The 27,357-nt window shown below is 50.7% G+C and overlaps 5 protein-coding genes across 5 annotated transcripts; 3 read left to right on the forward strand and 2 right to left on the reverse strand.

Moving 5' to 3' along the window:
* Window positions 1-368: 368 nt before the first annotated feature.
* PG986_008853 (ribose-phosphate pyrophosphokinase 3) lies at window positions 369-1,689 on the forward strand (the record flags this gene model as incomplete). The annotated part of the gene is made up of 3 exons (XM_066845075.1): window positions 369-445; window positions 659-1,123; window positions 1,260-1,689. 3 exons carry the CDS (start codon window positions 369-371, stop codon window positions 1,687-1,689), a joined length of 972 nt encoding a protein of 323 aa, XP_066697473.1.
* A 1,500-nt stretch (window positions 1,690-3,189) lies between these two features.
* Window positions 3,190-4,346, reverse strand: PG986_008854 (40S ribosomal protein eS6; the record flags this gene model as incomplete). The annotated part of the gene is made up of 4 exons (XM_066845076.1): window positions 3,190-3,285; window positions 3,346-3,513; window positions 3,666-4,028; window positions 4,254-4,346. 4 exons carry the CDS (start codon window positions 4,344-4,346, stop codon window positions 3,190-3,192), a joined length of 720 nt encoding a protein of 239 aa, XP_066697474.1.
* A 593-nt stretch (window positions 4,347-4,939) lies between these two features.
* PG986_008855 (uncharacterized protein) lies at window positions 4,940-5,443 on the forward strand (the record flags this gene model as incomplete). The annotated part of the gene is made up of 1 exon (XM_066845077.1): window positions 4,940-5,443. The coding sequence occupies one exon, from the start codon at window positions 4,940-4,942 to the stop codon at window positions 5,441-5,443; it is 504 nt and encodes a 167-aa protein (XP_066697475.1).
* Window positions 5,444-6,372: 929 nt separating this feature from the next.
* PG986_008856 (uncharacterized protein) lies at window positions 6,373-19,071 on the reverse strand (the record flags this gene model as incomplete). The annotated part of the gene is given in 11 exon segments (XM_066845078.1): window positions 6,373-6,467; window positions 6,525-6,869; window positions 6,936-9,032; window positions 9,119-10,672; window positions 10,741-10,917; window positions 10,982-11,041; window positions 11,122-11,679; window positions 11,737-14,473; window positions 14,494-17,930; window positions 17,945-18,944; window positions 19,024-19,071. The coding sequence occupies 11 exon segments, from the start codon at window positions 19,069-19,071 to the stop codon at window positions 6,373-6,375; spliced, it is 12,108 nt and encodes a 4,035-aa protein (XP_066697476.1).
* A 4,574-nt stretch (window positions 19,072-23,645) lies between these two features.
* Window positions 23,646-24,444, forward strand: PG986_008857 (40S ribosomal protein eS8; the record flags this gene model as incomplete). Its single annotated transcript, XM_066845079.1, has 2 exons — window positions 23,646-23,709; window positions 23,900-24,444. The coding sequence occupies 2 exons, from the start codon at window positions 23,646-23,648 to the stop codon at window positions 24,442-24,444; spliced, it is 609 nt and encodes a 202-aa protein (XP_066697477.1).
* Window positions 24,445-27,357: the final 2,913 nt, after the last annotated feature.

Consider the following 27,357-nt stretch of genomic DNA (forward strand, 5'->3'; position numbering starts at 1 on the left):
TCTATTGCATCGTCATTTGAAGTCGCAAAACGTACGTCCTTTCTCTCAAGCCTGTGCCGCGCCCGCGGTTTGTCCAACCATCGGCGCACGAGGCTCTTTTCCCACTGGTTCCTTCCCTTCTGACCTGCTTATTGCTCTAGAGAAACGAGACAAAAACCCCCACGGCAGCATCTGATTGGGCCTGCGACGACTTTAGAACCGTTGCACTGCGTTGGCACATTAACTCCGAAGGGTGTGTCACAGGAAAGAAAGAAAAAAAGCGAAGGGGAAAAAAAAGCAAGCAAAAGAAAGCTCCGACGAAAGGCGAAGCTATTTTTATTTGCCTGTAGCCGCCAGTCTCTAGGAATTCCCTTCCTCTTTCGGTCACCATGGGCGACATGGCCAACGAAATCAAGTTGCTCACGGGCAACAGCCACCCGAGCCTGGCAAAGAGTGTCGCAGACAGGTACGAAGTCATCTCCAGCTCTTCATCCTTTCTCTATCTCCTGTCGGGCTGCCCCACGCGGTACCTGTTACACATACATCATCAGAAAATGCAGCATCGTGGTGCCAAGAGTACCGAGCAATCATGGAGACGACGAAGCCGAAAAGCACAGCAGGCGCGAGACCGACCGAGCAAGCAAACACAAATATGCTAACAAGAGTGCCCGCATTCTAGGCTGGGCATCGAAATCGCAAAGACCATGTCCCTGAACTACTCGAACCAAGAAACCTCGGTAACGGTCGGCGAATCCGTGCGCGACGAAGATGTCTTCATCCTGCAGTCGACGGCGCCTAACAACATCAACGACGGCCTCATGGAGCTGCTCATCATGATCCACGCCTGCCGCACCGCCTCGGCCCGCCGCATCACGGCCGTCATCCCCAACTTCCCCTACGCCCGCCAGGACAAGAAGGACAAGAGCCGCGCCCCCATCAGCGCCAAGCTCATTGCCAACATGCTCCAGACCGCCGGCTGCAACCACGTCATCACTATGGACCTACATGCCAGCCAGATCCAGGGCTTCTTCAACGTCCCCGTTGATAACCTCTACGCCGAGCCCAGTGTGCTGCGCTGGATCCGGGAAAACTATCCCGACCAGGATATCGTCATTGTCAGTCCCGATGCTGGCGGTGCCAAGAGGTAAGAGCTATTATCCTTTCCTGGTATATGCGCTATAGGGGTTTGGTGAAGTATTGCGTCGAAAGAAGGGGGAAGAATTATATACTTGTGATTGCCGATACCTCTGAGCTCAACTTTGCTAACCCCAGCACAACAGAGCAACCTCGATAGCCGACCGCCTCGACCGCGGCTTCGCCCTGATCCACAAGGAGCGCCCGCGCCCCAACGTCGTGGGCCGCATGGTCCTGGTCGGCGACGTGAAGGACAAGGTGGCGATCCTGGTGGACGACATGGCCGACACGTGCGGCACGCTGGCCAAGGCGGCGCAGACGGTCAAGGAGAACGGCGCGGCCGAGGTCGTGGCCATTGTGACGCACGGCATCCTCAGCGGCGACGCCGTCAACATCATCAACAATAGCTGCCTGTCCAAGGTGGTCGTCACCAACACGGTGCCTCTTGGCGACAAGCAGGAGCGCTGCAAGAAGCTCAACGTCATCGACGTCAGCCCCACCATCGCCGAGGCCATCCGCCGCACCCACAACGGCGAGAGCGTGAGCTTCCTGTTCCACCACGCCCCGGCTGTATAGGATAGCACAAGGGGCAGAGGTTCGTGGGACACGGCATAATGGGAAAAAACGAATGCACATGCACATAGGGAAGCGAAAGGAAAGGGAGTAAGTATCTGAAAAAACATGCATTTCGCTTAGTCTCCCACACGAGTTGAACTTTGGGAACGGACGGGCCCATTTCAGGGCGACAAACGGGGATAAATTTCACAAATCCTATCACGACTACGACTAATGCACTATCACTCGGGCATTGGAGCTAGGATGGGCATAGCATCATTATCTAGGTTGGCATATTTGTGTTGAAAAGTACAAAAAAGGAGTTTCTGTTACTTTTGTTTCCTCGCTTCTGTCTTTTGCGGGATAGGTATTAGTCTACTCCTCAAAGAGGTTACTCAAACCCAAGGTTATAATGCATCCTGCATATACCTACCAGGCTGTTTGAGTGTTTCGTACTCAAAGCGCTTAAAGTCATGAACGACGCCCCTCTTCTACACAGTCCTTTGTACATGCTGGAATCAAATCGAGGGCCGGTATGCATAGATGTATATATATATATATATATATATATGAAATGAATAAATAAAATACATCAAATCAATATGTCAAACGTACATGCATAATAGCGGAGCACAGAGATGGCAAGTATTTCAACTGGCATGGTATTTCGAACAAATGCTGGAATATAACTGATGCAATGGATCGAAACACACAAACAGAGGTATGCATAGAAGTGTATCATGTAAACAAATGTATTTCGGTGAAGATAGGAAAAAAAGTTGTCGCGAAGGCATGCAGGCTTAATCAGTAGTCTGCGGCTACTTAGAAAGAAGGACTTATTGTGGTTGGGATAGCTAGAAGAGGAGCAGAATGCAGCTGTGGCCTCTCGTAGTTGCTGTCTCCTGTTATCTAGGTTGCCAAGAGAATGGGCGGGAGATGAGGTGCGGCCATTCAGCAACAACGAACGATGCGGTTGCGAATACTTCACCAGAAACATATGGGTCCTCGTTCTAGACCCTTCCTATCTGGTCCCGTAAGGTATATCCTTGGGAGTATGGAAGGTAAGCTGCTGCTTTTGAATGCAGCATTGATTCCTTCTGGAGACCTGCTAAGTTGGGATGGGATGAAGGGGCGAAGGAGATATTGAGTTGCAGCAACTTCACGAGGCAGTGGACCAAAGACACAGAAGAGATTTGAGTAACAGAGTTTGTCATCATCAAGATAACGTGGAATGCAAGTATTATTCCGGGAATCATCATATCCATTTTTATGCCGAGAATACACCGTTCGTCGTCTATCTAGCTCTCTCATCGGGGCCAGTGGTCATGTCGTGAACATCGTGAAAAGACCTCCGAAAACACTAGACCATGCCAGGCCGAATGATGAATGCCCACGATTTGCCCGAAAACGTCTCGATCCCTATCGAACGTGGCGAATGCAAGAACCGTACGCAGCCCAGGAGGGGTACTATGTAGACACCCGAAGAAGAACCCTAACGCCTATGGCACGAGGTTGCTGTTTTTACTTGCGCATGGAGCTGGCGCGGCGCTTGCGGGACTCGGCCTTCTGGGCCTTGGCCTCAGAGACGCGCTTGGCCAGGATGGCGGCGTACTCGGCCTGTAAGGATTGTCAGTAAGATGTTCTGCTTGATGACGATGGTTATCCGGGGCAACGTACAGCCTCATCCTTGACCTTCTCGGCCTGGCGGCGCTTCAGGGCAATTCGGTGGCGCTTGTGCTGCAGGCGCTGGGGAGTGACCAGGCGCTGGATCTTGGGGGCCTTGGTGTAAGGCCTCTTGCCCTCGCCCTTGGGCTGGACCTCACGTCGGATGACGTACTTGCGGACCTATATGTGTTGCCCAATTAGTCTTGCTGTCCCTTGTTTTCGGAACATCCTACATCTCAACTTCTGCCCGGTGGTATACATTGCAGAGGCGTTCAACCAGCTACAGAAACAACGACCGGGCAGGCGACGACGATGTGTTGTTGGAAACTTACATCGTCATCCTTGCTGAGGCCGAAGAATCGGCGAATCTTGGTGGCGCGCTTGGGGCCGAGGCGCTTGGGGTGGACGACGTCGGTGACACCGGGGATGTCGTTGTCGCCCTGCTTGACGATGGAGAGAGCGAGGACGGACAGGTCCATGCCGACGATGCAGCCACGGACAGACTTTCGCTTGCGCTCACCGGTGCGGCGGGGGCGGTAGCAGGAGTGGCCCTCGGACAGCAGAAGTCGGACACGGGTAGGGTGCATGACACCCTGCTTCATGGGGAAACCCTGCTTGTCGTTTCCACCGGTGATGCGGAAGATGTAGCCCTTGAACTCATCGCCGAGGTTGTCGCCGGGGACTTCAGCGCCCATCTGTCAAAGCCAGCATTGTCAGTAACGTGTCGTATGTTTGTGTTTGCCAAAGCGCCAGCCATGTTATTGGTGCTGGTACTGATGATGTTTGATGTGTTTCTCGGTTCGGTAGAATGAAATAGTGTGTGGGAAAAAAAAAATATTTCGTCCATCTCGATGTCCGTCATCCAGCACCAAATAACACGGCTTTTGCTTCGTTGGGAATTATTTCGAGGTTGGACGTACGCGCTTCTCCATGAAGTCACGGAGCTTTCTCTCATCCTCAATCTCGATCAACTTCTGGCTGCCATTGGCAGGGTAGGAGATGTTCAACTTCATGTTGGCGGTCGATGTGGGCGAGTCGACTCGAAAGAAGCTGGGCTGGTCGGGGGGTTAGTACGATCGAGGGAAAGATTTCGGAGGTCGAAAAGAAAAAGATCGTGACCAGAGCAATACACACGGAAATTGACAAAGTGGGTGTGGGCAGGGTGCGGGTGCCACTGGCTTTGCAATTTTCAGCAACTCTCAGCAATTGTGTGGGAAAATTGGCCGATTAGATTGGGCCAGCTTTTTCCGGTCCGTGCGGCCGACTCTGGCAAAAGGTACGTATCTAGGGCTTGGTGCACGGACTCAAAGCGACATTGAATGGTCTAGTAGTATCTACATGTACTCCGTACTGCTGCTGGATGATAGCCAGAGCATTATCGCTATCGGCCATCACCCCACCATCAGTAAATCGATAAAGCACCACAATGGGGAGCTCCAGTCTTTCTTGAACTAAACTTCATTGACTAAATGGGGCGCACGCAGCCCAGTGCCAGGCGCGTCCCAGGATCAAGCAGCCAGAGCATGTGAATCATGTACCCGTGAATCCCCCTCCTCATATCCACATTGCAGCGCTCTCTCCGTCGCATGGCCAAGTGAGATATGCCATGGCCTCCGTCCAGCTTCACCCCCGGCGGCCCGCCAGCGTCGAAGCTGCCGCTGCCGCCGTCGCCAATCCGCTGCCGCCGCTGATCCAGACCCCGTCGGGCCTGGCCCTGCTGGAGCTGCAGGGCACCATCAACCTGCCCTACCACACCGGCGCCGAAGACGACAACAACAACGCCCCCGAGATCCCCATCGGGCGCATCTGGTTCCCGGACTACAACCCCAACGCCCTGGACCCCAAGAGCACCGCCTGGATGAAGCGGGTGCACATGTACGTTGGCCAGCACCAGCGCATGACGGGCGAGGTCAAGAAGCTGCCCCGCGCCATGGCCGTCATCCGTAAACGGGCAACCGGCGCCGCCGCCGGGGACACGGAAATGACAGACGATGCTGCAACCACGCCAGCAAACCCGGATGGTTCATCAACGGAGGATCTGGAAGTCGTAGAGATCATCAAGTACAAGCTCGTCTTCTCGTCACGGCCGGAACCTGTTGGCACTGGATGAGAGCTGTACAGTCAAGACTAGCAAACACCTGATCCAGGTTGCTGCTTTCCGGAGGGCAGCTACTCTCAGGGCCTTTCGAAAGCAAACGCAGGCCCAAACAGAAGAGGGGGCCAGCACGCCGGTGGGCGCTCAGGCATAAGATGTCCGAAACTATGACACGGCATTTTTGATATAGAGAATGAGTGAGCACAGCCCCTCCCAGCATTAAGGGAAATGCATTAAATAATGATACGCCATCGATGCCATTCATAAAGTATCCTTCTACGGAATGACTTTAGTGTAGTCAATTGAAGTATTTTTCCATCTCAACCCCCTGAAAATCACGTAAGTCAGCAATTAAACCCTCAAACCCATCCCTTTCAATGCCCGAAAAGGTGTGATATGAGTAAACAAAACACTTATATGTCTATCTCCAATTTAACAACGTACTACGCTTGAAAGTAAGTAGACTTCATGTTGGCGCTCAACTATACATCGCGATAGCTACAAGTGTCAGTGTTCAATTTTGTGACAAGACACTTTATTTACGCGGCACGGAGAAGCAGTTAGAGAGTTGGGAAAATGCATTCGCCTCTATTGCGAAACTATAATCATGCCTATTTGGGGAAGGGGGAAAAACCTGATCTACACCATGCAAATTGCGAGAGCGTGGAGTAGAAGCCGCCAAGCTGCAATGGCGACCAACGTCCAGCGGCCTGCACTCCGCTGGCGTGGGCCGACGCATCGACTGCTTGCGCCCATGCCCCTTGCGTATGAAAATGCTGAAGAAAAGAAAGAAGCTAGTACCATGGGTATGCTGCTCGTCGCGCCTCCTGTTGCCCTGAATCTACTATGTCGTACAAAACAATACATCATTATCATGCGGTTCTGGTGTTGCCACGGCGGCTCGAGGCCATCGTAGGTCAAGCGAGAGAAGTCATCGCATCTACTTAGGCAAACCCAAAGTAATCACTTCCAGCTGTAATGGCCTTGAGAACTTGTGCTCGGAGGGTATCGTAGCTCTCGTACTCGGGGAGGTCAAGCTCTGTTCGGGGAAGGTTAGCCGGGGCTCAGAATGAGAAAGGCGAATTGGTAAACTTACGGTTAAAGCAGGTATGCGAGCTGGGCAGTCTCTCCTTGTTTCCATAGTCGCGGTGAATGTTGAATCGGTTGATGCCGTTCATACCCTCAAGTTCCTTGAAGCCGTTGAGGGGTACTTTGCTTGTGCCCGTGACGAACTGCAACAGCTTGGCCAGTTCTTCCTTGTCGAATGATCTAACCGCGCGCCAGAACCATTGGATCTGCTGGCTGGATGGCGTGTAGTTGTGGTACTCGGTGTTGCTCTTCCAGTCATCCACATCAATGTCCGGCAGACCAGAGATGAGGAGCTCGAGTTCTTGTTCGTTGAAGATGGCAATAAGTTCTGCCGGGATGATCTCGTGGAAACCTATGGCGCAGTCAAAGTTAGTATGTTGGATTATGGCATTGAGTCAATTAATGAGAGGAATCTTACCCTTCAGGAAATGCTCCATCTGGTCCTTGACTGATTTGAGCAGCTTGTGCTCGACAACTAGGCGAACATAGTCGTTCTTGTTTTCTTCCGTGACGGGGATATCGCGTCCATTGGGGATGAGATCCGCGACCGTCTTCACTCCGAACTCGTCGTCCTCTACCGCGAATGATTCAGTGATAATATCAGTGATGTCGTTCTCCAGCATCCAAACGAGCGATTTGTAATACTCGGGGTCAAATGATTCCATGTCCTTGACCGAGACGGGCTTGCTGAGGATTCTCTTATACACCGCACGACTAAAGTAACAGTCAAGTAAGCGGCCTTCGTACAAGGCTTTGCCAATGACGCGGCCGATGAACTTGAAGAACATGAGATGCTCATCGTTGATTCCACTGAGCTTGTTCGGGTGGAATGTGGTACGATCACTAGAGACGGGGACGAATAAGGCATAGTTGGGGTCGAACATTTGTCGAGACAGGACCTGGAACCATTCGCGGGTAACGCCACCGGCATCGACGCCCTCTTCGCCGTGGAAGCGGATGTTGAGCTTGCCAAACTTCATCTCGTCGCCACTCTTGAAGTAAAGCGACTTAAATGAGTCATGGAAGACATGCTCACGACGAACGGAAAGCTGCAATGTACCAAAGCTGCGTCCATTCGGAACTTGGCTGCGGTTGTGGACACTGCGGTTGAAGTAGTTTCGTTTGTTGTCGAACTCCAAGACCTTGGGGTTTTTGACGAGGTGCGAGAAGGTACCCTTCATCAGTGACGGATTGTTGCGTACAAGCTCGTTCAGGATGCGGCGATGCTCCTCCGTGAACTTGAAAAAGAGACTTGCCATGCTGTGAGATTCGGGAGGCGGGCTAGACAACAGCATTTCCGAGGCATCCTGGCCCTGGCTCTGTGCCAGCGCCTCGGACGTTGTGTCTTTGCAGACAACCATCAAGGCCTCAATGAGCGGCAGAAGAATGGTAGCCACATTGATAAAGCTCTCCCTTTGGCGAATAGCGCTCAAGCACGCGCTCAACCTGTCCCATAGGGCATTGAATGTGGTGTTGCGGTAAAGGGTGGCAAGCAAGTCCTGCTTCTTGGTCTCATTGCTAGGCTCCGAACTATCGGAAGACTCGGGCTTCTTCTGAGCAAAAAGATGATCCAATGCTGTCAAGACCCGGAGAAGTTTGTTTTGATCAGCAGCACCAGGCGAGAACTTGGCTAGGGCAACGCCTTGGATTTCGGTGCCAGTGGATGCCTTCTCAATATGAGGGAGCAGCTCATCCAGGTGAACCACGATCTTCTCACTCAATACTCGCGCTTGACGGGCAAGCTCTTGGCCGAACACGCCCATAGCGCCAGGAATGAGAGACAAGTTCTTGATAGCTGACAGAGTCTCCTTGAAGGTCTTGGAGCTGCATTCTCGTGCTACAAAAATGTTGATGATGAGAGTGAGGTTGTGCACTGGGATGACGGGTGGGACATATGTCTTGATCCGCTTCTGGATAAACTGCTTGCGTTCCTGGAGCTTTTCGACAGAGGCCTCCGGCGCCGTCTTGGCAGTAGCGTCTTCCGGTTTGGCAGTTTCGGAATCAGGGGCTGCTGTTGTTGTAGTTGAGGTATCACCTGGTTGGGCTGTCGAAGTCTCAGGTTTAGGATCACTGCTCGTCGTGGCGGCTTCAGCTGTCTCGGCCGTTGGCACACTGGTTGGCTCCTTTTCCTTCTCTGCAATCTTCTTATCCAAGTCTTTGATGGCCTCAGCGCCTTCCTTCAGTTTCTTGTCGAGACTCAGCAACGGGTAGGTTATCCTGCTAAGAACCAGAGACAGGGCATCCATGATCGAAGAACTCTCAACGACTAGGTCGCGATCAAGGAGTGCTAGAAGAGAGTTGATGGCGAACTTGTGAACCTTGGATTCCTTGCCCTTGCCTTTCCGGCTGAGGGTACGTTTCAACGTCAAGCCCACGGCCTCCTGCTCCGTGAGGAATACAGCAGGAACGTGAACATCTTCGGCGGCCAGGTAGCAAAGAAGGTCCAAACACTGTTGCACAATCAGTACGGGCGAGGTTTCGGATCCGGTGTGCGTGAGCTGGTTGGTGTTCAGTCCTGTAAGGCTGCGCTTAAGGCTTTGGGGGTTTTGCCTTCTTTGTCGGCTTTCGGTTGTCGAGCTTTAATGGAAAGCTGCGCAAAACTGCGCTCCACGGCATCAACGTCAGTTGTACCATCCTGGAGGATTTGCAGCAAAGTGCTGATGACCTCAAGACGAGTCTGCTTGTTCTCGCAGATATCCTTGAAGACGTGTCTCAAGGAGCCCTCAAGGGACCCCCCTTTGACATTAATAAACATCAAGCGCAGTAGCGTAGCTACGCCCGATTTATCCAACATCTGAGCCACAATTTTGCGTTGAGGTTTCGTGATGACCTCAACAGCCTCGCCAGCTTGTCGCAGGTTCTCACGGGCAGGTTCATAGGGATTGGCGATTTCGCGCGGCCCACCTCCGCCGTGGTGGCGGACAAGGCGTCTGGCCTCCGCAGCCAAATCAGGTGGCAGAGAATCCATGATGTCAGCACCTTGCTCCATGAGAACCTGCTCCCGCAGATCCTGGGGGAAGGTCATCAAGATGCTTGCCGGGTCCATGTCCTGTGGAGCGGCCTCGTGACCTGGGGCTGCGTTTTGTCTTCTAGCCTCCTCGCGATCACGACGACGCTGTTCCGCTCTTTCTTGCTGGACAATTTCTTGGCGCAGTTCATCAGGGAGAGCATCTAGGAATTCTTGGAAAACCTCACCCTGTTCACCTTGGCGACGCGGGGCATCCTCTCGGGCAGCAGAACGTCGCTGGCTAATGGTCTGAGCGATCACCTCTTCTCGGAACTCTTCAGGCAGTGCTTCGAGGTAGTCTGCGTCGATACCCAACTCAGTGACATCAACCTGCTCTCCTCGGATGGTAGTGAGAACGCGAGGTTGATCACTGGTTGCTTCCGCGTGGGCACCGGCAGGAGAGTCGCCCGTGGGCTCCACGCCTTCCATAGCATCATCCATGTTGGAAGCCTCGTTTTCTTCAGTGGCCTGTGTTGCCGCCTGAGCAGCAAGTTCTGCTGCAGCTGCCTCGGCACGTTCGCGTTCTTCGGCTTCGGCCTTCTCTTTTGCGGCCCTCTCTTCAGCTTCTTGGGCTTCTCGGGCTTCTCGGGCCTTACGCTCTTCTTCTTCTCGCTTCTTGCGTTCTTCCTCGAGTTTGCGCTTCACCTCGGCCTCTCTCTTCTTGTTTTCCTTCTCAGCTTCAATGGCAGGAGGGATTAGGGATGAGAGCACCGCAAACTGGAGCCGGATGGCTTTATCGTGGGTTGAGGTGCCAAAAATCATCTTCGCCTCATCTAACCATCTGTCACTGGTGGTGTCGGTGGAGAACATTGCAGCATGCGATGGCTCATTATAGGTCTCTCGGCGGCCTTCAGCCCCACGGAGTTGATGGGGTAGGGGTAAGGGAATTTCTTGAACTTCTCCCCCAGGACCCTGGCTGGTGATTGAGAATTGCAGGGCATGGCCATGGCGCGCCCCAAGGGTTGAAGATAAGAGTTCATTGATGAAGGAGATCGGGCTATCTCCACGACCAGCGCCAAGGAGACGAATCAGCCTGTTAGGGTGGTTCGGAGGCCGTGGGGATGCGTCTCGACCGATGTCGTTTGCACGACGCAGAAGGGGATTCAGTCCATCTTCATTACCACCAGGGCGGTTAGGATTGCGTGTATCTAAATGGAATCATGTGTCAGCAACAGGAATGAGAACCATGCCAGATTACATGGAGAAGGTGACATACCACCCAGAGATGCCAAGTGCTCTCGGCCCATTATGAAGGGAAGAGAAGGGAAGTGATCCCGTAATCCATGACGGTGAGCACGAGGTCCACCGAAGAACCCGTCTCCGCCGTGTTGTTCGAGGACTAGAGTATCCAGTCCACCCATACCGGAGAAAACTCCATGGGGCGGAGGGTCGTCTTCGGGTTCAAAGTCAGTAAGTCGTCTTAGACATCGTGAATTTGGATGGTTGTGGTTACTTACTAGGAAACTCGTCAAAACCGTAGTCATCTTCGTCCATATCATCCTCATCTTCATCATCTTCTGTGAAAAGTCAGTATCCATTCTGGCAAATATGCGATTTCTCAAGGGATGCATACCATCTTCATCCTCGTCTTCCTCACCGTAGTTGTTGCCGATATTGTGGATTTCATCATGACCGTCGTAGTCCTCGTCATGGCCTTCTCCCAGGTGGTGCTGCAGCATGTGGCCAAGGCGGCCGCCGACAATACCGCCGACATTATCGAGGCCATGAATTTGCGCTTCCTCGAGGTCCTGAGCTTCACCTTCGTAGTCAATATCGACGTCATCATCTTCCTCACCGTCATTCGCGTCCTCGTCGGTTTCACTTTCCCAACCTGAGGCACCGTCGTCCTCCACAGGGTTTCCGTCGTCGTCCACAATATGGATGCGGTCTTCGATGTCACCCATATCCTCAGAATCCATGTCGTCGTCGTCTTCGCTCATGTCATCATCGGAGTCATCCATTTCATCATCTTCGTCCTCGTCATCCTCTTCCATGGTGACATCGACGACGGCGAGATCTCCAGGCAAACCCTCAATAGGGCCCATACCTTCGACGTCCTCGTCTTCGTCGCTGACATTGTCCTCGCCATCGAGAGATGGATTGTCGTCGTATTCCATCTCGTCGTCATATTCATCGTCGTACATCTCTTCGTCGTCTGTGGGCCCAATCAGCATCAAGTCAAATGGAACCAAAGTGAGAGAATTGAACAAACCATCATCTGAACCATCGGAGTAGTCTTCTTCCATGTCACGGCCAGGTTCCATCATGCCTAGCGCAGAGTTTCTGTACAGGTCTGGCGTCTCTTCGCGGTCGTCATCCATATCAGATAATGAGGTGGCAGAGGCAATGTCATCCTCGACATCTTCCAGGCTAGATGCAGCTGGAAGGATATTGGCATGGCTAAGCTGGATAGCCGTATGGGTGAGAGTCCGCAGGACACGAAGAACAGATTTAATGGTCTTCTTGACGGGTGGGAACGCTAGATCGATGTCTGCGAGCGACGAATTGAGGGCGGCCAGATAGCCCTTCTCGTACATAAGGCGCCTGAGCTGCGCTTGGGAGCGGTCTGGCGACGGGTCAGGATTGTTACGGGAGGCAACGGCGATGTCTTTCTCCTTGTCATCCACCATACTCTGCATGACGGTGGACAGATGCAACATCTTGCCGTATCTTGAATCAAATGGCTCGTTAGATGTGTATGCATCCTTGTACGCCTTGAGGATTGTGTCAATGACGAATTTTCGCACGAACAACAGATCAGGCTCCTCCTCATCGTAGTCAAACTTCTCGCGGCTACGGCTGACAGGCTTTTCAATCGTCTTGCCCACCAGAGCTACGAGAAGCTTCTGTGCCTGAGCAGCTGTGGCCATCTTTTTCTTATCTGTAAGACTGTCCGTCAAGCCATCAATGTTACCAGCACAGAGAAGATCTGTCAGCAGGTAGTTCAAAACACTTGTGCGCGGTTTGATCGGGGTGTTGGTCTGCAGTGGAGCGCTCCGCTTGAAGTTGATGAATTCAACCTTGGTGCGATTGTAGCTCTGAAGGAGTTCGGTGAGACACCGCAATAGGAAACATCGGTAGATGAAGATAGGATGTTCATCTGCTTTGAACGAAGCTTTGGGCTTCTTCTCTTTGCTATCGGATGATTGCGTGTCAGACGTTGATTCTCCCGGGGTTTTCGATGTGGAAGAAGTGGAAGCCGTGGAGTCCTTTGGATCCTTGGTATCACGGGGAGGCTCCTTGTCGTCGACCTCACGGTAGTTCAGAAGCTCGCAGAGAAGGAAATGAATCACACCGTCTGGATTCTCGAGAATTGGGCGTTTTGTGTCATGACCAGCAGGCTTGGTTGCATCCGATACCTGCTTGTCATTCCCCTCAGTTGATGGCTTCACATCTTGGATCGAAAGACCCTCAGTTGCTCGCACAGTTGGGGTGACATCGTCTTTATTCGTATCTGCTTTCGGCTCCTTTAGCAGGACGTGTTGTCTTGGTGATACACCGTTCTCGCTGAAGGTCCAGCGTTGGAGCTTCACCATCTCATCTGTGACAGTTACAAAGAGCTTCGGGTCGCGTAGGGCCACGTGGGAGAGCTGTCGAAGATAGCCCGGAACGTCAAGAGGGCGTTGTCCAGTTCGGACCTTGTCGAATACAGCTCGGATTTCGCTCCTCATCAACTGCTTGATGATATCCTCATCCTCGATGATGTGGCGTAAAATGGTGAGAACGTATGTGGAGATGCGGTTCTCGCTCAGTCGTGCAGGACCAAAGCCTGAAAGCTGCTTGGTCATGACAAACAGACGCTGAAGATTCTTCTTGTCACCAACGGTTTTTGCGGTTGTCCTATTGCGTGTGAAGATAACTAGGATGCGCAGCAAGGAGATGGCCATAGACTCATCCTTCCCAACTCGCGGAAGTATTTCGAGGATACTTTCTAGTAATGTGCCGCGGTCATCCTCTTTGACAATCAGATCACGAGATGGCCAGTTGAACGGCTCAATAGGATCCTCCTCACTCGTAGGAGGCTTCCACTGGATATCAGGGGGTTGTTCATCGTCGCTCAATAAGATCTCGAAAATGAGCAGGATATACGGAATCCAAGGTGGAAGCTCTTCTGTCGACGGTGCAGGTACTTGCAAGAAACGCAGGAATTCAGTGACGTTCTCTCTCAGAGACCCAATTGTGACACTGAAAAATCCTCGGTCCTGCAACAGCAAGGAAAGAAGATGAGCATAGGCTGCGATGCTGCGGCCATTTGATTTGAGGTCATCATCGGCGGCGAAGGACATCAGTGCATTAACCAGAGTTTCGCCAACATCTTGCTTCGCTGAATCATCTGCCGAGGGTTGCAAAACGACAGCTGTGATGAGTTCTGACACCTCGTAAGACGAAGTAGGGTGCGCTCTTATGATATCGAGGCATCTTTCTATCAGCTTGTTGCGAAGTTTGCCACGCTCTGCGTCAAGTATGTCTTTAGGAATGGTGGCCTGACTGCCCGGTACTGGAGCCGCGGGACCTGTCGAAGGACCCTGAGCTGGGCTTGTGGATGAGGAAGCATCTGCGGTAGAGGCCTGCGGGGCTGCTGGCACGCTGGCTGCGCCTCCTTGATCGGTGCCCGTACCAAGCATCGATGCTTCCAAGAGGTCACCAATAGTATCCGCTTCAAGCAAGCCGGGATGATCCCCTTCTAGCAGACCCGGAGGGATATCTGCTGGTAAATCGAGAGCCATTCGTTCGTCGGAAGGAGCTGGTGCAGGCTCAGGGGGAACCAATTGGGGCATATTGTCGTCGAGCTCATTAGGCTTGGGGGCCTCATCAGCCGGCACAGGGTTAGACGACCCGGCTAATCCTGCCTTGTGCGCCTCGCAGTAATCTTTGGCTGCCGCAAACTGGGTGTTCGCACGGAAAGCAGCCTCCTGCGCCAGGCTCTCCTCGAAACCAACTTCTTTGAGCTGCGATACGGTAGGCGCACATGCCCCCAGTTGAAAGGGACAGGGGTAATTTTCAGCAGAGGAGGCGGTGGGGTCTTGTCAGCCTGCTTGTAGGCATTGGCCTCCGAATCGCCCCGTGATATTAACTTGAGGGTGTCGATGATTTTAGCAAGAATGGAGCTTGAGACCTTTTCGGCAAGAGGCGATTCCCACAAGCCTCGCACCACTGGCAGAATCGTCATCCGTAACTCGACGAGCAGGTTCGCGCTGACTGGAGTATCCAGTCTCCTGTCGCTGGTACGCGTAGAGAAGCTGAACTGGGCAACCGATTCGTTGACCACCTTATCATTGACTATGACAGCGTATATCTCAAGGATCTTCTTCATGGCGATAACCGCAAGTCGGGATGGTGCGGTGTCAGTGCCCTCGGGGTGGTCTGCGCAGATTTCGTCAGAGCAAATCTGCAGAAGTTCGTTGAGCTTTTCCAATCCGTCTTGCTGCATGAATGCAACCAGGACAGGTGCAATGATCTGAACACCCTGGCGATCAGTATGCCTGTTCTCGGCCTTCCGGTCCAGGAGCATTTCATGAACGGTATGTAGGATGATGACCCAGTAGTTGAAATAGGGAACACTTCTCTCCGTCACGGAAAGATCCACTTGGCCCAAAACCGTCTCGGCCAACCCGTGAGCCAGCTTGATATGGCGATATCGAGGATACGTATCGCGCTCAACGTTGCGGTCACCACGTTTAGAAAGGAGCGCTTTTCCGAGTGTTTGCAATAGGGGATACGTGTTAGGCATCAGTGACTGCAGCACAACTCGTAGAGTCTGGTAGTTCCGGAAACGCGGGGTCGACTGCTCACTTGCAGAAGGCGCATTGTCCGAGCTTGCGTTGCTGCCAATGCGTACTGTAGCAGAAGCCAGAACTTCCGAGATGGCGGTCTCGTCCTCTTCGCTCACAAGTTGGTCCGAGGCATTGCCTTGACGGCGTGCAGTCGGGCCTGAACCCTTACTCCAAGCCTCTGGAACACTGCGCGCCACGGCCATTTCCTGCGAGATACCGCTACGCAAGAGCGGACCAAGTGACTCCACTAGATGATCCCAGTAGTCATATACGTTGATCGGATGCAAAGTAATAGTCTGTGACCGGCTGGAGAATGGGAAGCATTGATAGAGCACTCTCATCAGTGACTGTGCATTCAGGAGCGCCTTGACAATCGAAGTGCCGCTCGCTATCTCACGACGAGCATCATTGGACAGGTCGGATGAAATGCTTAAGTCCTCCTTCAAGAAAGGAGCGAAGTATGGCTCGAATCCAGATTTGTTCACCATAGGTTGCAGGACGTGAATGGTATCCATGGTGCGTTTCAGTAGAGACGGCAACCCAATGATCGGGGATGTCTCAATCAGCGTATGGATTACACTGTAAAGAGAACGCGCAGCCATGGATTCGCCAAAGTCATGCGGAAGACTAGGTGACGTGCACAAATCCAAGAGATGCTCAATAGCTCCGCTCTGTATCAAGGGTGACTTAAGCGAGCCGTTACTCGTGTAGTTCGCCAGAAAGTTCGCAGCAGCAAAGATGTAGGGGGTAATGGAGTTGTGGGGCGACGAGTTCTCGTTCCGGAAGCGCGAGGTTCTTGCGAGGATGGATTCAGCATCGAGCATTTCGATGTCTGCATCATCTGTGGCAGGCGCTTCTTCGACCTTCTGCTTGCCTTTCTCTGCTTTCTCAGCAGCAGCCTCGGGGTCCGTGAGCAAGCTCGCATCCGCAACCATCTCTTTGCCGCTGTTGTCTGTCACGATGAGTCTCGAGCCCCATCCAGGCTCTTTCGACTTGACTTCGCCAAGGTATGTGACACGGGCAATCATATCCAAGACGGCATTGGAGATTCCGGGTCGGAGATCTGGGTGATGGCGTGCCAACTCGTCAAAGCCAGTTCCAATGTTCGCTGCAATATCCAGATCTGCTGCCATGACGCGGACATGTTCAGGGCTCTCGAAAATCTCAAAGAAGCTGTCGAAAGCAAAACACGACTCAATCATCTTAAGGCCATTGACATTAAGAGAAATGGCGTTTAAGGTTCCGGGAATCACCAGGATGGCGTCTGCAGAAGGGCGTATACCGTGAGCTATCGGCGAAGTACGAGGGCGTGCAAGCATCTCCCTCGTGGGAGGATGAGGTCGATCATCGGCCTTGGTCGAAGCCGCAGCAGGGGCCGGGACCGGCGCCGGCGCCGGCGAATCGTCGGTGGCGGTTTCCGTCTGGGATGTGTCGGCCCCTTCGAGGCGAGATGGCGCTTCAAAGGTGACAGTTCGCCCAGTTAAGGCCTCAAGGAAGGATTGTATAAGGCTAGCTTCGGAGAGGGCTGAGAAACTGGTCGGATCGTTGTTCAGGAAATCTGTCAAAATTGTAACTGCATGTGTCCAAACCAGAGAGCCAAACTTGTCCACGTTAACGATGATCTCTCGAATACAGCCTAAGAACGCGGATTTGTCCACGAGGTTGCGAAGGAGCCGGTCGGTATTACCCCCAAACGTGAACGCGTTTGTCATCATGTGGTGGATGAACTTGAGCAACCACTTCAGGTTTTGCTGCTGATAGAATGGGATCTCATAATCGACTATCTGCGATCTGCAATCGGCGGGGGTTGCTTTGCCTTCCGCAACCAGCTTCAAGGCCAATGCCACTTCATGGGTGATGAGATCCGTAACCGCGTCAAGGCCGTTGGCTTGAATGAGCGCCTGAAAGGCAGTCTGGACATTATAGATCAAACTGTCAAGGAAGCCTACCAAAGTAGCATGGGTCCTTTCGGCCACATTGGAACGGATGGTAAGAACTTCAACAAGAATATCAAGCAGACCAGCTGAGATAATCTCCGGCGTGGTACGGGATGAATTGTTGGTCATGGCCATAGTGATGTGCAGTGTGAGCGAGAATAGATTATCGCGCCATTCATCCTCATCCGTCCACTGCTCACCGGTGTCATCCTCCCTCATCTCCGCAACGGCCTTTCTGATTACGTAGAGTAGAACGCCGTGGTTGACGGTAGCATTCAGCGCGGAAAAGATGTCAGGAATCTTGCTATGGAAGCCAGAAATGGCCTCCAAGAGAGACAGCGCGATTGCCTGTAGTCCCGTAGGTACCTGCGGTGTTCCATCGGGAGATGGGTGGATAAGCTCAGCCAGTTGATACACCAGCTGGAAGCGGCGGGGCTCGTCATGGTCATGCTTGAGGACCTTCTCAGTGAAGGGAGCCTCAAAATGGATGTATGCTAAGTTCTGAATAGCTAACAGGCGAGCCTTGAGGGCGCCTTGTCGCGCCTCAACAGACCCGGTCAAGGCCTTTGCTATTCGTAGGCGGTTGAGGAACTCATACTTCGTATCCTTGGGTAGATCAGATGGAATCCGTTCAAGCAGTTTGTAGATTGGCGTCGACACGACGGTTGACTGGGGGATATCCAACGACTTCTGGCCTGGCGTAGCATACTCGTGGTTACCAAGCGCGGGAGAGCGCGCACTGGGAGACGGACTATCATCTGCCGCAGGCTGTCTGGCAGCGCGGGGGTGGAATGAGGGCCATTCGACGTGTTACTCCTGCGTAGCGGGGTAGGCGTCGACGGCTGGGAGGCATTCGCTCGTTCAGAAGATACAGGGTGTTCAGCCGGCACCGAAGAGCTTGAAGTAGGATAATAGGACACTTTGATATCGCCCCATCCATTCCACCGCGCATCGGAGCCAGAGCCAGACGAAAACTCCGTGGTGCTAGGCTTTGCAATGGCGCAAAGATCATTCGCATACATGGAAGCGGTATTCTTGAGGCCGCTACTGCTCTTCTTGCTTGACGAGATCGGTGTAGCTAAGGGCTGGGGTTCGGACGGCTTGATAATGGGGGTCTTGACGAACGGCTGCGCAAGCTGCTGAACACGGTCAAGGTCGATGTTGTAATGATTCGTGAGCAGTGCCGAGTTCACCTGGCGGCTAGTCGGGCTCATGCGTTTCACCGAGGCCTGGTACCGTTGTGCAAGTTCGACGCCAACGCGAAGAGTGGCGCAAATGATGTTGAAGTCAGTGCTGTTGAGCAGATCGTTCAAGTGTGAGCTGCTGGCGTAGATACTTCTGTTTCCACAGTGATCGAGCAGCATCTGGGTAAACTTGAGAATGGCCACAATCAAAGAGCTATCGCCGTCTTCCTTGAAGCCCAGCTCAGCCAGCTTCGGCATGTCCCACTTTACAGCATCATCTTTCTGTGTGGAGTTCGCGCTGAGAAGAATGTCGCAACCGAAGTCTCGGGATTGAGGTCCATCTTTGAGCTTATAGACAGAGCAGAAAGACTCGAGTACGTCGTCGAATCGGTTGAGTAGCGGTATCCAGTGGTAGAGATCACCTCTGGGGAAGGGCCATCTGGTCGGGAATGACGATAGATACTGGGGCAACAGTGGTAACGGCGTCTCGGTTGCGGTTTGGACAAAGTCCTGAAGCCAAGGAGTCTGGCGCGTGGTCAATGTTAGTAAGACGGCAAGACAGATAGACACTTCATCAGTGGTCGTGCAGGGAAGAGTCACTCACCAAAGTCTCCTTGTGCTTGGGCTGGATGGTCTTCGCGATCTTTCCCATGGTGAAGGCCGGGGCGGCGGTGCCGCATGAGAAGGTTTAACAGTTCTCCCCCTCCACCTACGTAAGATCGGACACCGAAGAACAATTGCTGAAGTCCTCGCGATGGAGCATCCAGGATCCAGTCGGACGGTGGCTCCTCAGGTCGTGTGAAGTCAAGGTGGCGTCGGAGCGATGCAAGAAGAGTCAAGTGGTCGACTTTTCCCTAAGATTCTGTCCTGGGCGGGCTACTTGTTCAGCCTTGCGAAGGTCGGGCTGACTGTCGGGTGCTGGTTCGGCAGTGACGTCAAAGTGGCTCGGGAACAAAAGGCTGCTCGTCGTCGGGTGAATGTGGTGAGGGAGTTTGAGGAGTACGAGTTTTCGCGGTCGCAACGTGTGTGGGATTGGTGGGGGAAAGGTGATCGAAGTGAAAGTACGAATCCCAAGGCGGGCAGGCTGAAGCTTCAGAAATGCTGAGGACTAGGCGGAGGTGCAGGTCGCCAGGTCGTCGTTTTTTCCGGGAGCTTACAGCAAAGATGCTACCAAGGTGGAGGAGATCATACGTGATGCGAGGCTTCTGGCACAAAAAGTCCGGAGCCGCAGTAAGACGTGGTTTCTGACCTTTCACAGTCGATCAGAGGGGAGGGTGATGGAGATATGGAGGAGGGAATATGGTGAAGTAGAAAACGGACCAGGCAGTCCAGTGGTGAGAGAGAGGTTTGCTCTGGCAGGTACAAATCAAATGTCTAACCTTAGAGTGAGTCCGGCCAGTCGATTCGCTTCCACAGTGGACCCGGGCGAAAAACACATGCGTCACAAATGCTGCTTAAAGCTGCACTGGGAGGGAGGAACGGCAGAGGCGGGGAGGGAGCTTGGGCCCGGTCTAGGTACCTTCCGGATGGACTGGACTTGATATCCCAGGCAGGCAACAAAGTACCGTCTGGTGACTTGAATGTGAGCGCCAGGTTGCAAGCTACCTACCTACTAGGCTTATCAACACGCGCGGCTCTTCAAGTACCAATAGACCCAGCCACCTGCAGGGTTCTGAGGTAGATTGGAGGTTGTGTTGGCGGCTTGGGTAGCAGAAAAGGTCGACATTGAACTGTCTCAAACAGCATCTCCATGGAGGGGTCAATCGATCAATCGGCCTCAACTTGAACCATGTCAGCGCGCAAGGGTACTTGGCATCCACAGTGCACCATTTTCATGATCGATCCAGCAAATGGCACCTCACGGGAAGCAAATCGGATAGGAAAGCTTTCAAGTGCATAACGCATTGTAGGGCATTTACTCATTTATTTCTGCCATACCAAACTACCTACTGATGTACGTGTGTGTTCATTGTTGCTTCGCTGGCTCTATGGGTATCAGGACTTAGGTACGTTACATGTACCTTTAACTGCTCACCTCAAGCTGGTAGTGATGGAAGCATTTGATGTTATGGGTTTTGGCCTTTGGCACATGGGCAGTACTGCATGGGTGACAGGGTGACGGATGCTGGTCAGTATGGAAGCAACATCCCCCCACTCCCCCAGAGAACCTGGGGTCCGAAACGAAACGACGAATTGATTGATCCTAGAAGTGCATCCCCAAGGAATTCATTATGTTGGCACACGTCTAGCGATCAAAACAGATGTCTTTTTTTTCAACCCTGCCTACACCTTATTTTTCTGAGATAATTCAGTCGACATGTCTTCCACGATTCACCAACGACATTCTCAGAGCTGTCGATCTTGGTACATACCCCTGCCTCTGCCTCTAAGCGCGCGTCTAAGACCTTGTAACCTTTTCTAAGACATCTATAACAGGGTAGTGATTTGCATCAGCACTCGTCCAATACATGTCTATAACCGGTACAGGTTATGCCACGGTTATTTCTATATCGTAGATACATTATATGAGTTCTCATGTACTCACGTGGCTATATGACTAGCATGCCTAATCAATCAAGTGCAAAACGAAACCTAGGACACATGGCTTCTCTTCTGGGTCTTGTCATGACCTGCTGCAACAGAAATGGTACTGCGAACAGTAGGAGTGGAACCGAGGGGCTACAAGTCCTATATATTTCCCATGTTGGTGCATGCTAAGCAATTCCGCGTGACTTCAGCGGCAAGGTGATGTATTTCGGCGAACTTTAAACGTCAGCTCCTTGGGGTTGGCCATACCAAATCTTTCTGCAAAGTGGTAGGCTTGGGTCCGCCGGACCAACCTGGTATGGATCAAAAAGAGCGAAATAAAGAAAACGGCAGAAATTGTGCCGAACATACTGTCTCAAGGCTCGGCTACCACGGCTGTTATCTAACTCGGAAGCAGTTGGTCAACCCATACACCAAGGACACGAATGCTTTTACGAAATGCTTCATGACGGTGCTTGGCCAAGAGAGCACAGAAGACATGATAAGGCAAACGGCTTCCAACTCGAGACTGATAACATGATGTTCCTTGGCAACTTGTATAGCAAGGTAACCTAACACTGTTGCTTCTAGACATCCTCGGAAGAAGATAACTGTGGGCGTAGAGAATAGCCAGTCCAATCTTTTCCCACTGGAGTCCCTAGTTCCTTTGATTTTTATCTTTTATCTTGAAATTCAATAGGTATACCTTCACGATATTTCGAATTTTCGTATCTTATATGATGACTACCTTGACGCCAAACCCAACAGCAAGGGGATATCCCTAGCTCCTTAGCCTTGGCTTATCAATTCTAATGTGCTTCAATACATGGGAGATATTTCCCGCGTCACCTCTCTTTGTCATACTAGGGTCTTCTGCTCAATTTGTCCATCCTCTCCTTTAGATTTTCAGGTTAGTCCTGCGACTGGCTTTCCGAATCTCCCGTCCTTAACAGGCGGGCTCCGCGTTGGATCGTAGCTGACAAAGAAAGCATGCCACCGTAACGACCTTCGAACATCGCATATGCCCATTGTATTTCACCAACCTCAGTATTTCTTTCTGACATTGCAAATTAGTCGTCCAAAATGAAACCTCGACAAATGGATAATGTAACAGGCTGCTGGGCTATCTATACTGTCTTGGCAGAGGTGTCTCGTCAAATGATAGCAAAGGCACTTGCAAATACCGGCCCCAGAGGAGGGTCAATGTCTCACACAAGCCGAATGTGCTTTTACCTATTGAGTATGGGAGGTCAACATTGGTATTATAGGAAGAAATGGAATATCCGAGAAGGGGACAAACGGAACTATCAGGGCAAATTACTAATGAGACACTGGTATGACGCAGTATAGCCAGTAGAAGAGGATGCAATGAACGCCAAAACTCCATAGATGGCCAGGCATCTTCGGACATGGTACATATGTCTCAGAGGGAGAAAGAGAGAGCTCAGAGTGGTATGATTATAGATATCGTGGGTGAAGTTGAGGTACATACGAATACACGTATATTTGCTCATAGTGTGGCTTCGGACCACGCAGCCAGCATCAATGGTAGTCGTATCTATCCATCGTGAAATGCTGTATCTGGGATCAGAGATATCCGTGTTCTAGAGAGAGATGGAAAAGAAAACAAGGGTGAGAGATTGGATTGCAAGAGACCAAAAGACTTTAACCATGTGTACGAAGTACGACTCGTGATTTGTTGGCTTGAGATCATGATTGAATTTACTTATGCTACTGTGGCTTATTTCTGTCTGGCGCATCTTGCATTCAACAGAGTTAGCTAGCATGGGATGGGGTTCCATCCCCGAAGACGTTGACGGCATTACTACATCTATTTGCACCTCTGCGTATCTATTAAATCCGCAGGTTTGAGTTTCGTCAGTTTGGGTGACCATGGTTGCGGTTATTGAAGACGAATGGCAAGCAGCTATGACAACCTTGGAAAGGGTTAGACATAGTGAACTGTAGGTAGCGACCCGTAGTAATGCATCAGACACTCGCTGGCGTCCAGTCTCCTCTTGACAAGGGAAGAAGATGCAATGCCTAATAAATAAAACAAGATCAGGAGGTATCGAGCCAGACTTTCCGGCTCTTGGCATTTTTGACTTGCATGTCTATCCTTGCGACGTTATCCACTCTCCTTGCTGCTCTTCGGATTGCCGTTGAATTGAGGCTGAAGGGGGCAGATCCAGGCCGTGCTTATCAGACCAAGTAGTGGCCAACTGATTGACAGCCGGCAGCTCAGATCGGGCTTATCTTATCGGCCCAAAACAAGCCCTCTTTCCAAAGTCCTGCAGGCCGGAGGTCCACACCCTTTGGGAATTTAGTAACCCACACAGAAAATTGGCTGCCAATTTGCACGAGGGAAGGGCACTACGACTACACCGCGAACTTTTCTCTGAACATCCCGCTCCCACGACTAACCCCCAACAGCCAACACCCATTTTTCTATCGATTGCCCTGGTGAATACCGACATCATCAGGTAAGTGTGTCGACCCCGAGCGGAAGGAGATCTCAGTTCTTGTGATTAGCCAGTTGTTGCTTCGATCTTGTGTCGACACCTTCAATTCGTTGCGAAAACTCGAAGAGCGGTCCCCTCGAACTACCCGTCTCAACTTCCGCAACATCTTCAATCTTCACACGTAGTGGCAGCCTCAGCTAACCAATTCCCTCCTGCGCTTCACAGATAAACCGCAATCATGGGTATTTCTCGCGATTCTCGTCACAAGCGCAACGCTACCGGTGCCAAGCGCGCCTACTACCGTACGTCTCCAACAACGTGAAAAGAATCCATACAATAAGGCATATGAACTACGATCGACGAGGTTTCTTCTCTCTCCGCTGCCTTTGTGCTGGGCGGTCGGGGAGGGCGGGGACCTTGTCTTGATCGTTCGAAAGCCCGTATGCATTCTGCTTTATGGCATGAATCATACGTTCTGACCTCCGTCAACAGGGAAGAAGCGCGCTTTCGAGGCCGGCCGCCAGGAGGCCAACACCCGTATCGGTGCCAAGCGTATTCACACCGTCCGCACCCGTGGCGGTAACCACAAGTACCGTGCCCTGCGTCTCGACTCCGGCAACTTCGCCTGGGCCTCCGAGGGCTGCACCCGCAAGACCCGTGTCATCGTTGTCGCCTACCACCCTTCCAACAACGAGCTGGTCCGTACCAACACCCTTACCAAGTCCGCCGTTGTCCAGATCGATGCCGCTCCCTTCCGTCAGTGGTACGAGGCCCACTACGGCCAGTCTCTCGGCCGTCGCCGACAGCAGAAGCAGGGCAAGGAGGAGGAGGCCGTGAAGAAGAGCAACGCCGTTGAGAAGAAGCAGGCCGCTCGCTTCGCCGCCCAGGGCAAGGTCGAGCCCGCTCTCGAGAAGCAGTTCGAGGCCGGTCGTGTCTTCGCCGTCATTGCCAGCCGTCCCGGCCAGAGCGGTCGCTGCGACGGTTACATCCTGGAGGGTGAGGAGCTCGCCTTCTACCAGCGTAAGCTCCACAAGTAAGCGTATCGCTTGCTTTTACGGACGGGGTTCTCGGCTGGGTTTGTCGTGAAGGAATTAAAAGAAGGGAAAGGATATAGCCTTCTTCAGCTTCATGAACTGTATGTCACGACGGAAAAATGGAGACCACGACGTCTAGTCTTTACATTTGCACTACGGAATCGGTGTTCATGGATTTTTGCTGATACTTCGTCTACGGCATGGAATGGGTTCATCGCGATGACGACTATCTGATCAATAAAAGATCAAACAACAGTGCATCCCCGTATCTCTAGAATTGTTTGCGTCCAGTGTGCTTGTATGTATGTGTATATGATACGTCTTGTACCGCCATCTGCCAGCCTAGGACGGCGTCTACTATCTTTTGCGTCCCATGGTAAAAGCCCCTTGTTATGTACGACGCAAGAATGTCGAGGCTTCCTAATTCTCCCTTCCACTCTGACATGCAACTGGCCATATTGTTGACCTAAGTCCTCCTGTTTATTTGCGTCTGAAGTCGTCCAGCCAAGTCCGACCCAGTCCCAGTGGCCTGAATGCACATCTGTCGCCTGCTTTGCAACTCCGTAAGAGGAGGCTCGAGGGCCAGCTGGTGCGCGCAGGCCGCTCAAGGTGCCTTTTATCCGTTGTCTCTGGCAACTCTTCCCCTGTCAGACGAGGTTGCAGAGCTCGTTGTCGATCCGAAGTAGCCCCTGGGCGGTAGCCAAGTGTTTCGTCTCGACGTAGGGGGTTTTCAACGACGGTCTTTTCATAGTGGACAGCGAGAGACGGATATCGGGCTTGAGGACTCGTCTTTGAGGTTGATAAACAGTCTGCTAGCGGTGGTTTGTATATCTAGTGATCGACAATTGCTTCCATCAATACATATATATATATATATATAACGTGGTTTACCACTACGCGACGCATATCACTTGGCGACGCACCTTAATTCAATTCTAATACAATTAAACTTTAACGCGTAATACCTCCATAACTATAATGCCTAATTAATCTTAAAAAGATCGAATAGTTTTAATAATTTAAACGATACGAAACGGACCGAATTAAATAAGCTAAAAAGTAATAATAAAAATTTATAATATACCCGAATTAATTTTACGCTATCGAATTTACGGCTAAACTTTAAAACGCGAAATCTAATCGAAACGACGTAAAATAAATCTAATTAAAAAAGAGGTACTTCGTAAATATATAATTAATTTAAATATCCGAGGAATGCCTCCCGATTTCGTTAATATAAAAATATAGTTAATTTCTTTACCGCGTCGCGCGGCGGCGACCGCGTCGGTAAGTATTAAGTTAGGCGCTTTATCGACCGTAACCCGGATTTAAAAACTAAAATAAATCGTCGATACGATTATTAAAAAACTTTTTACGAGAATTTTAAAGTTATTTCTACCTGGTTTACGCTAGTCGCGAATATAAAAGCGAAATATAAGATCGTCGACGAAAACATTTAAAATTTCGACGAAACCGGCTTTATAATAAATATAATCGAATTAATATTCGTTATAATACGTACCGAGCGGCGTAAAAAAGCGAAGTCGGTCTAGCCTAGTAATTAAAAATAAGCAACGGCGATTAAATATATTAATTCGTAGGGCTAATATATTCCGCCGTTCTTAATCGTTTAAAATTAATATTACCTCGCGAACTGGTCCCGCGAAACCGATTTACCGGGCGACTAAATAATTAAGCCGATTTTTAATAGCTGGATTAATAATAAAACAGGCCTAGATTAAATTAAATACTTCGATAAACATATTAAATTGTAAACGAAAAGTCGCTACCGCCTCTTAATTCTTAACAGCTACGAGAGCTATATTTCGGCTGAATTCGAAGTATACTACTAAGATAACGATATTATTATTATTAATATACCTCCCTATTTATCGCACTTGCTTTAATTTTTTAATATAGTACTTTATTTATTTTTAAAGCGTGCTTATTTAAAAAAATCGAGCTATTTATTAAGGCTTTTATAAACTATATTATTAAGCTTAAATTCTTTATTACTTTTAAAGCCGCGCATTTTACTATTTTTATAGAAATTAACATTAAATTTAAATTTAACGCATTTAGTTTAGTACTTTATACCCTTAACGAGGTAATTAATAAGCTAAATATACGTCTTTAAACGCCTATATTTAACCTATCCCGTTTAAGGACGGCCAGTACCTACAACCTTTAAACGCCGTCCAACCCTTAATAAATAATTAAACACTTTACTTATATTAAAAAAAGGGTGTCTACCCATTAAAGAAGCTTTTCGACGCCGATTTTAAATACGGTAAACTAAATAGCGAAAAGTATAACTAAAATAGCCTATAAAATAACCCTTATACGTAATAAAATACATATATTAAAAAAGGCTAATTTAACATTTTTTAAACGCTAGAGAACTAAAAAATCGCGAGTTTAACTTAAAAAAGCTTTTATTATTAAAAAATCTTAGCAATTACAAAACGAGAAGGCAAAAAGGAAGCGTTCAGCGCCCGATAAAAATAAAAATAGGGGGTTCATTAAAGCGGAGGGCAACCGGTGGAAGGCGTTATAATATTTACGGCGAAACAGGTTACAATACGCGAACATATAAAAAAGGATATCGAATTAAGCGAAAAATCGGATAGCGAATAGTTTTAATTAATTTTAAGCGTTATAGTTAAATTAATTTATATAAAAAGGTCGAGAAGTAGAAAAGGTGCGTCGCCAAGTGATATGCGTCGCGTAGTAGTAAACCACGTTATATATATTTATATATATATATTCATCTTCAACAATATAGATTGGCAACTCTATGAAAGGGTATCCAGATGTGGCACTTAGGAAAAGAAGACTATGTCGTTCATGGCATAGCTGCATCACTCTCCGATACACTCCTACACTCCAGCTTGTGATCTTGATGCAGAGCCTACT

Source organism: Apiospora aurea, assembly GCF_038362705.1.
Source record: "Apiospora aurea strain CBS 24483 chromosome Unknown utg000006l_segment0_segment0, whole genome shotgun sequence".
Taxonomy (NCBI): Eukaryota; Fungi; Ascomycota; class Sordariomycetes; order Amphisphaeriales; family Apiosporaceae; genus Apiospora; species Apiospora aurea.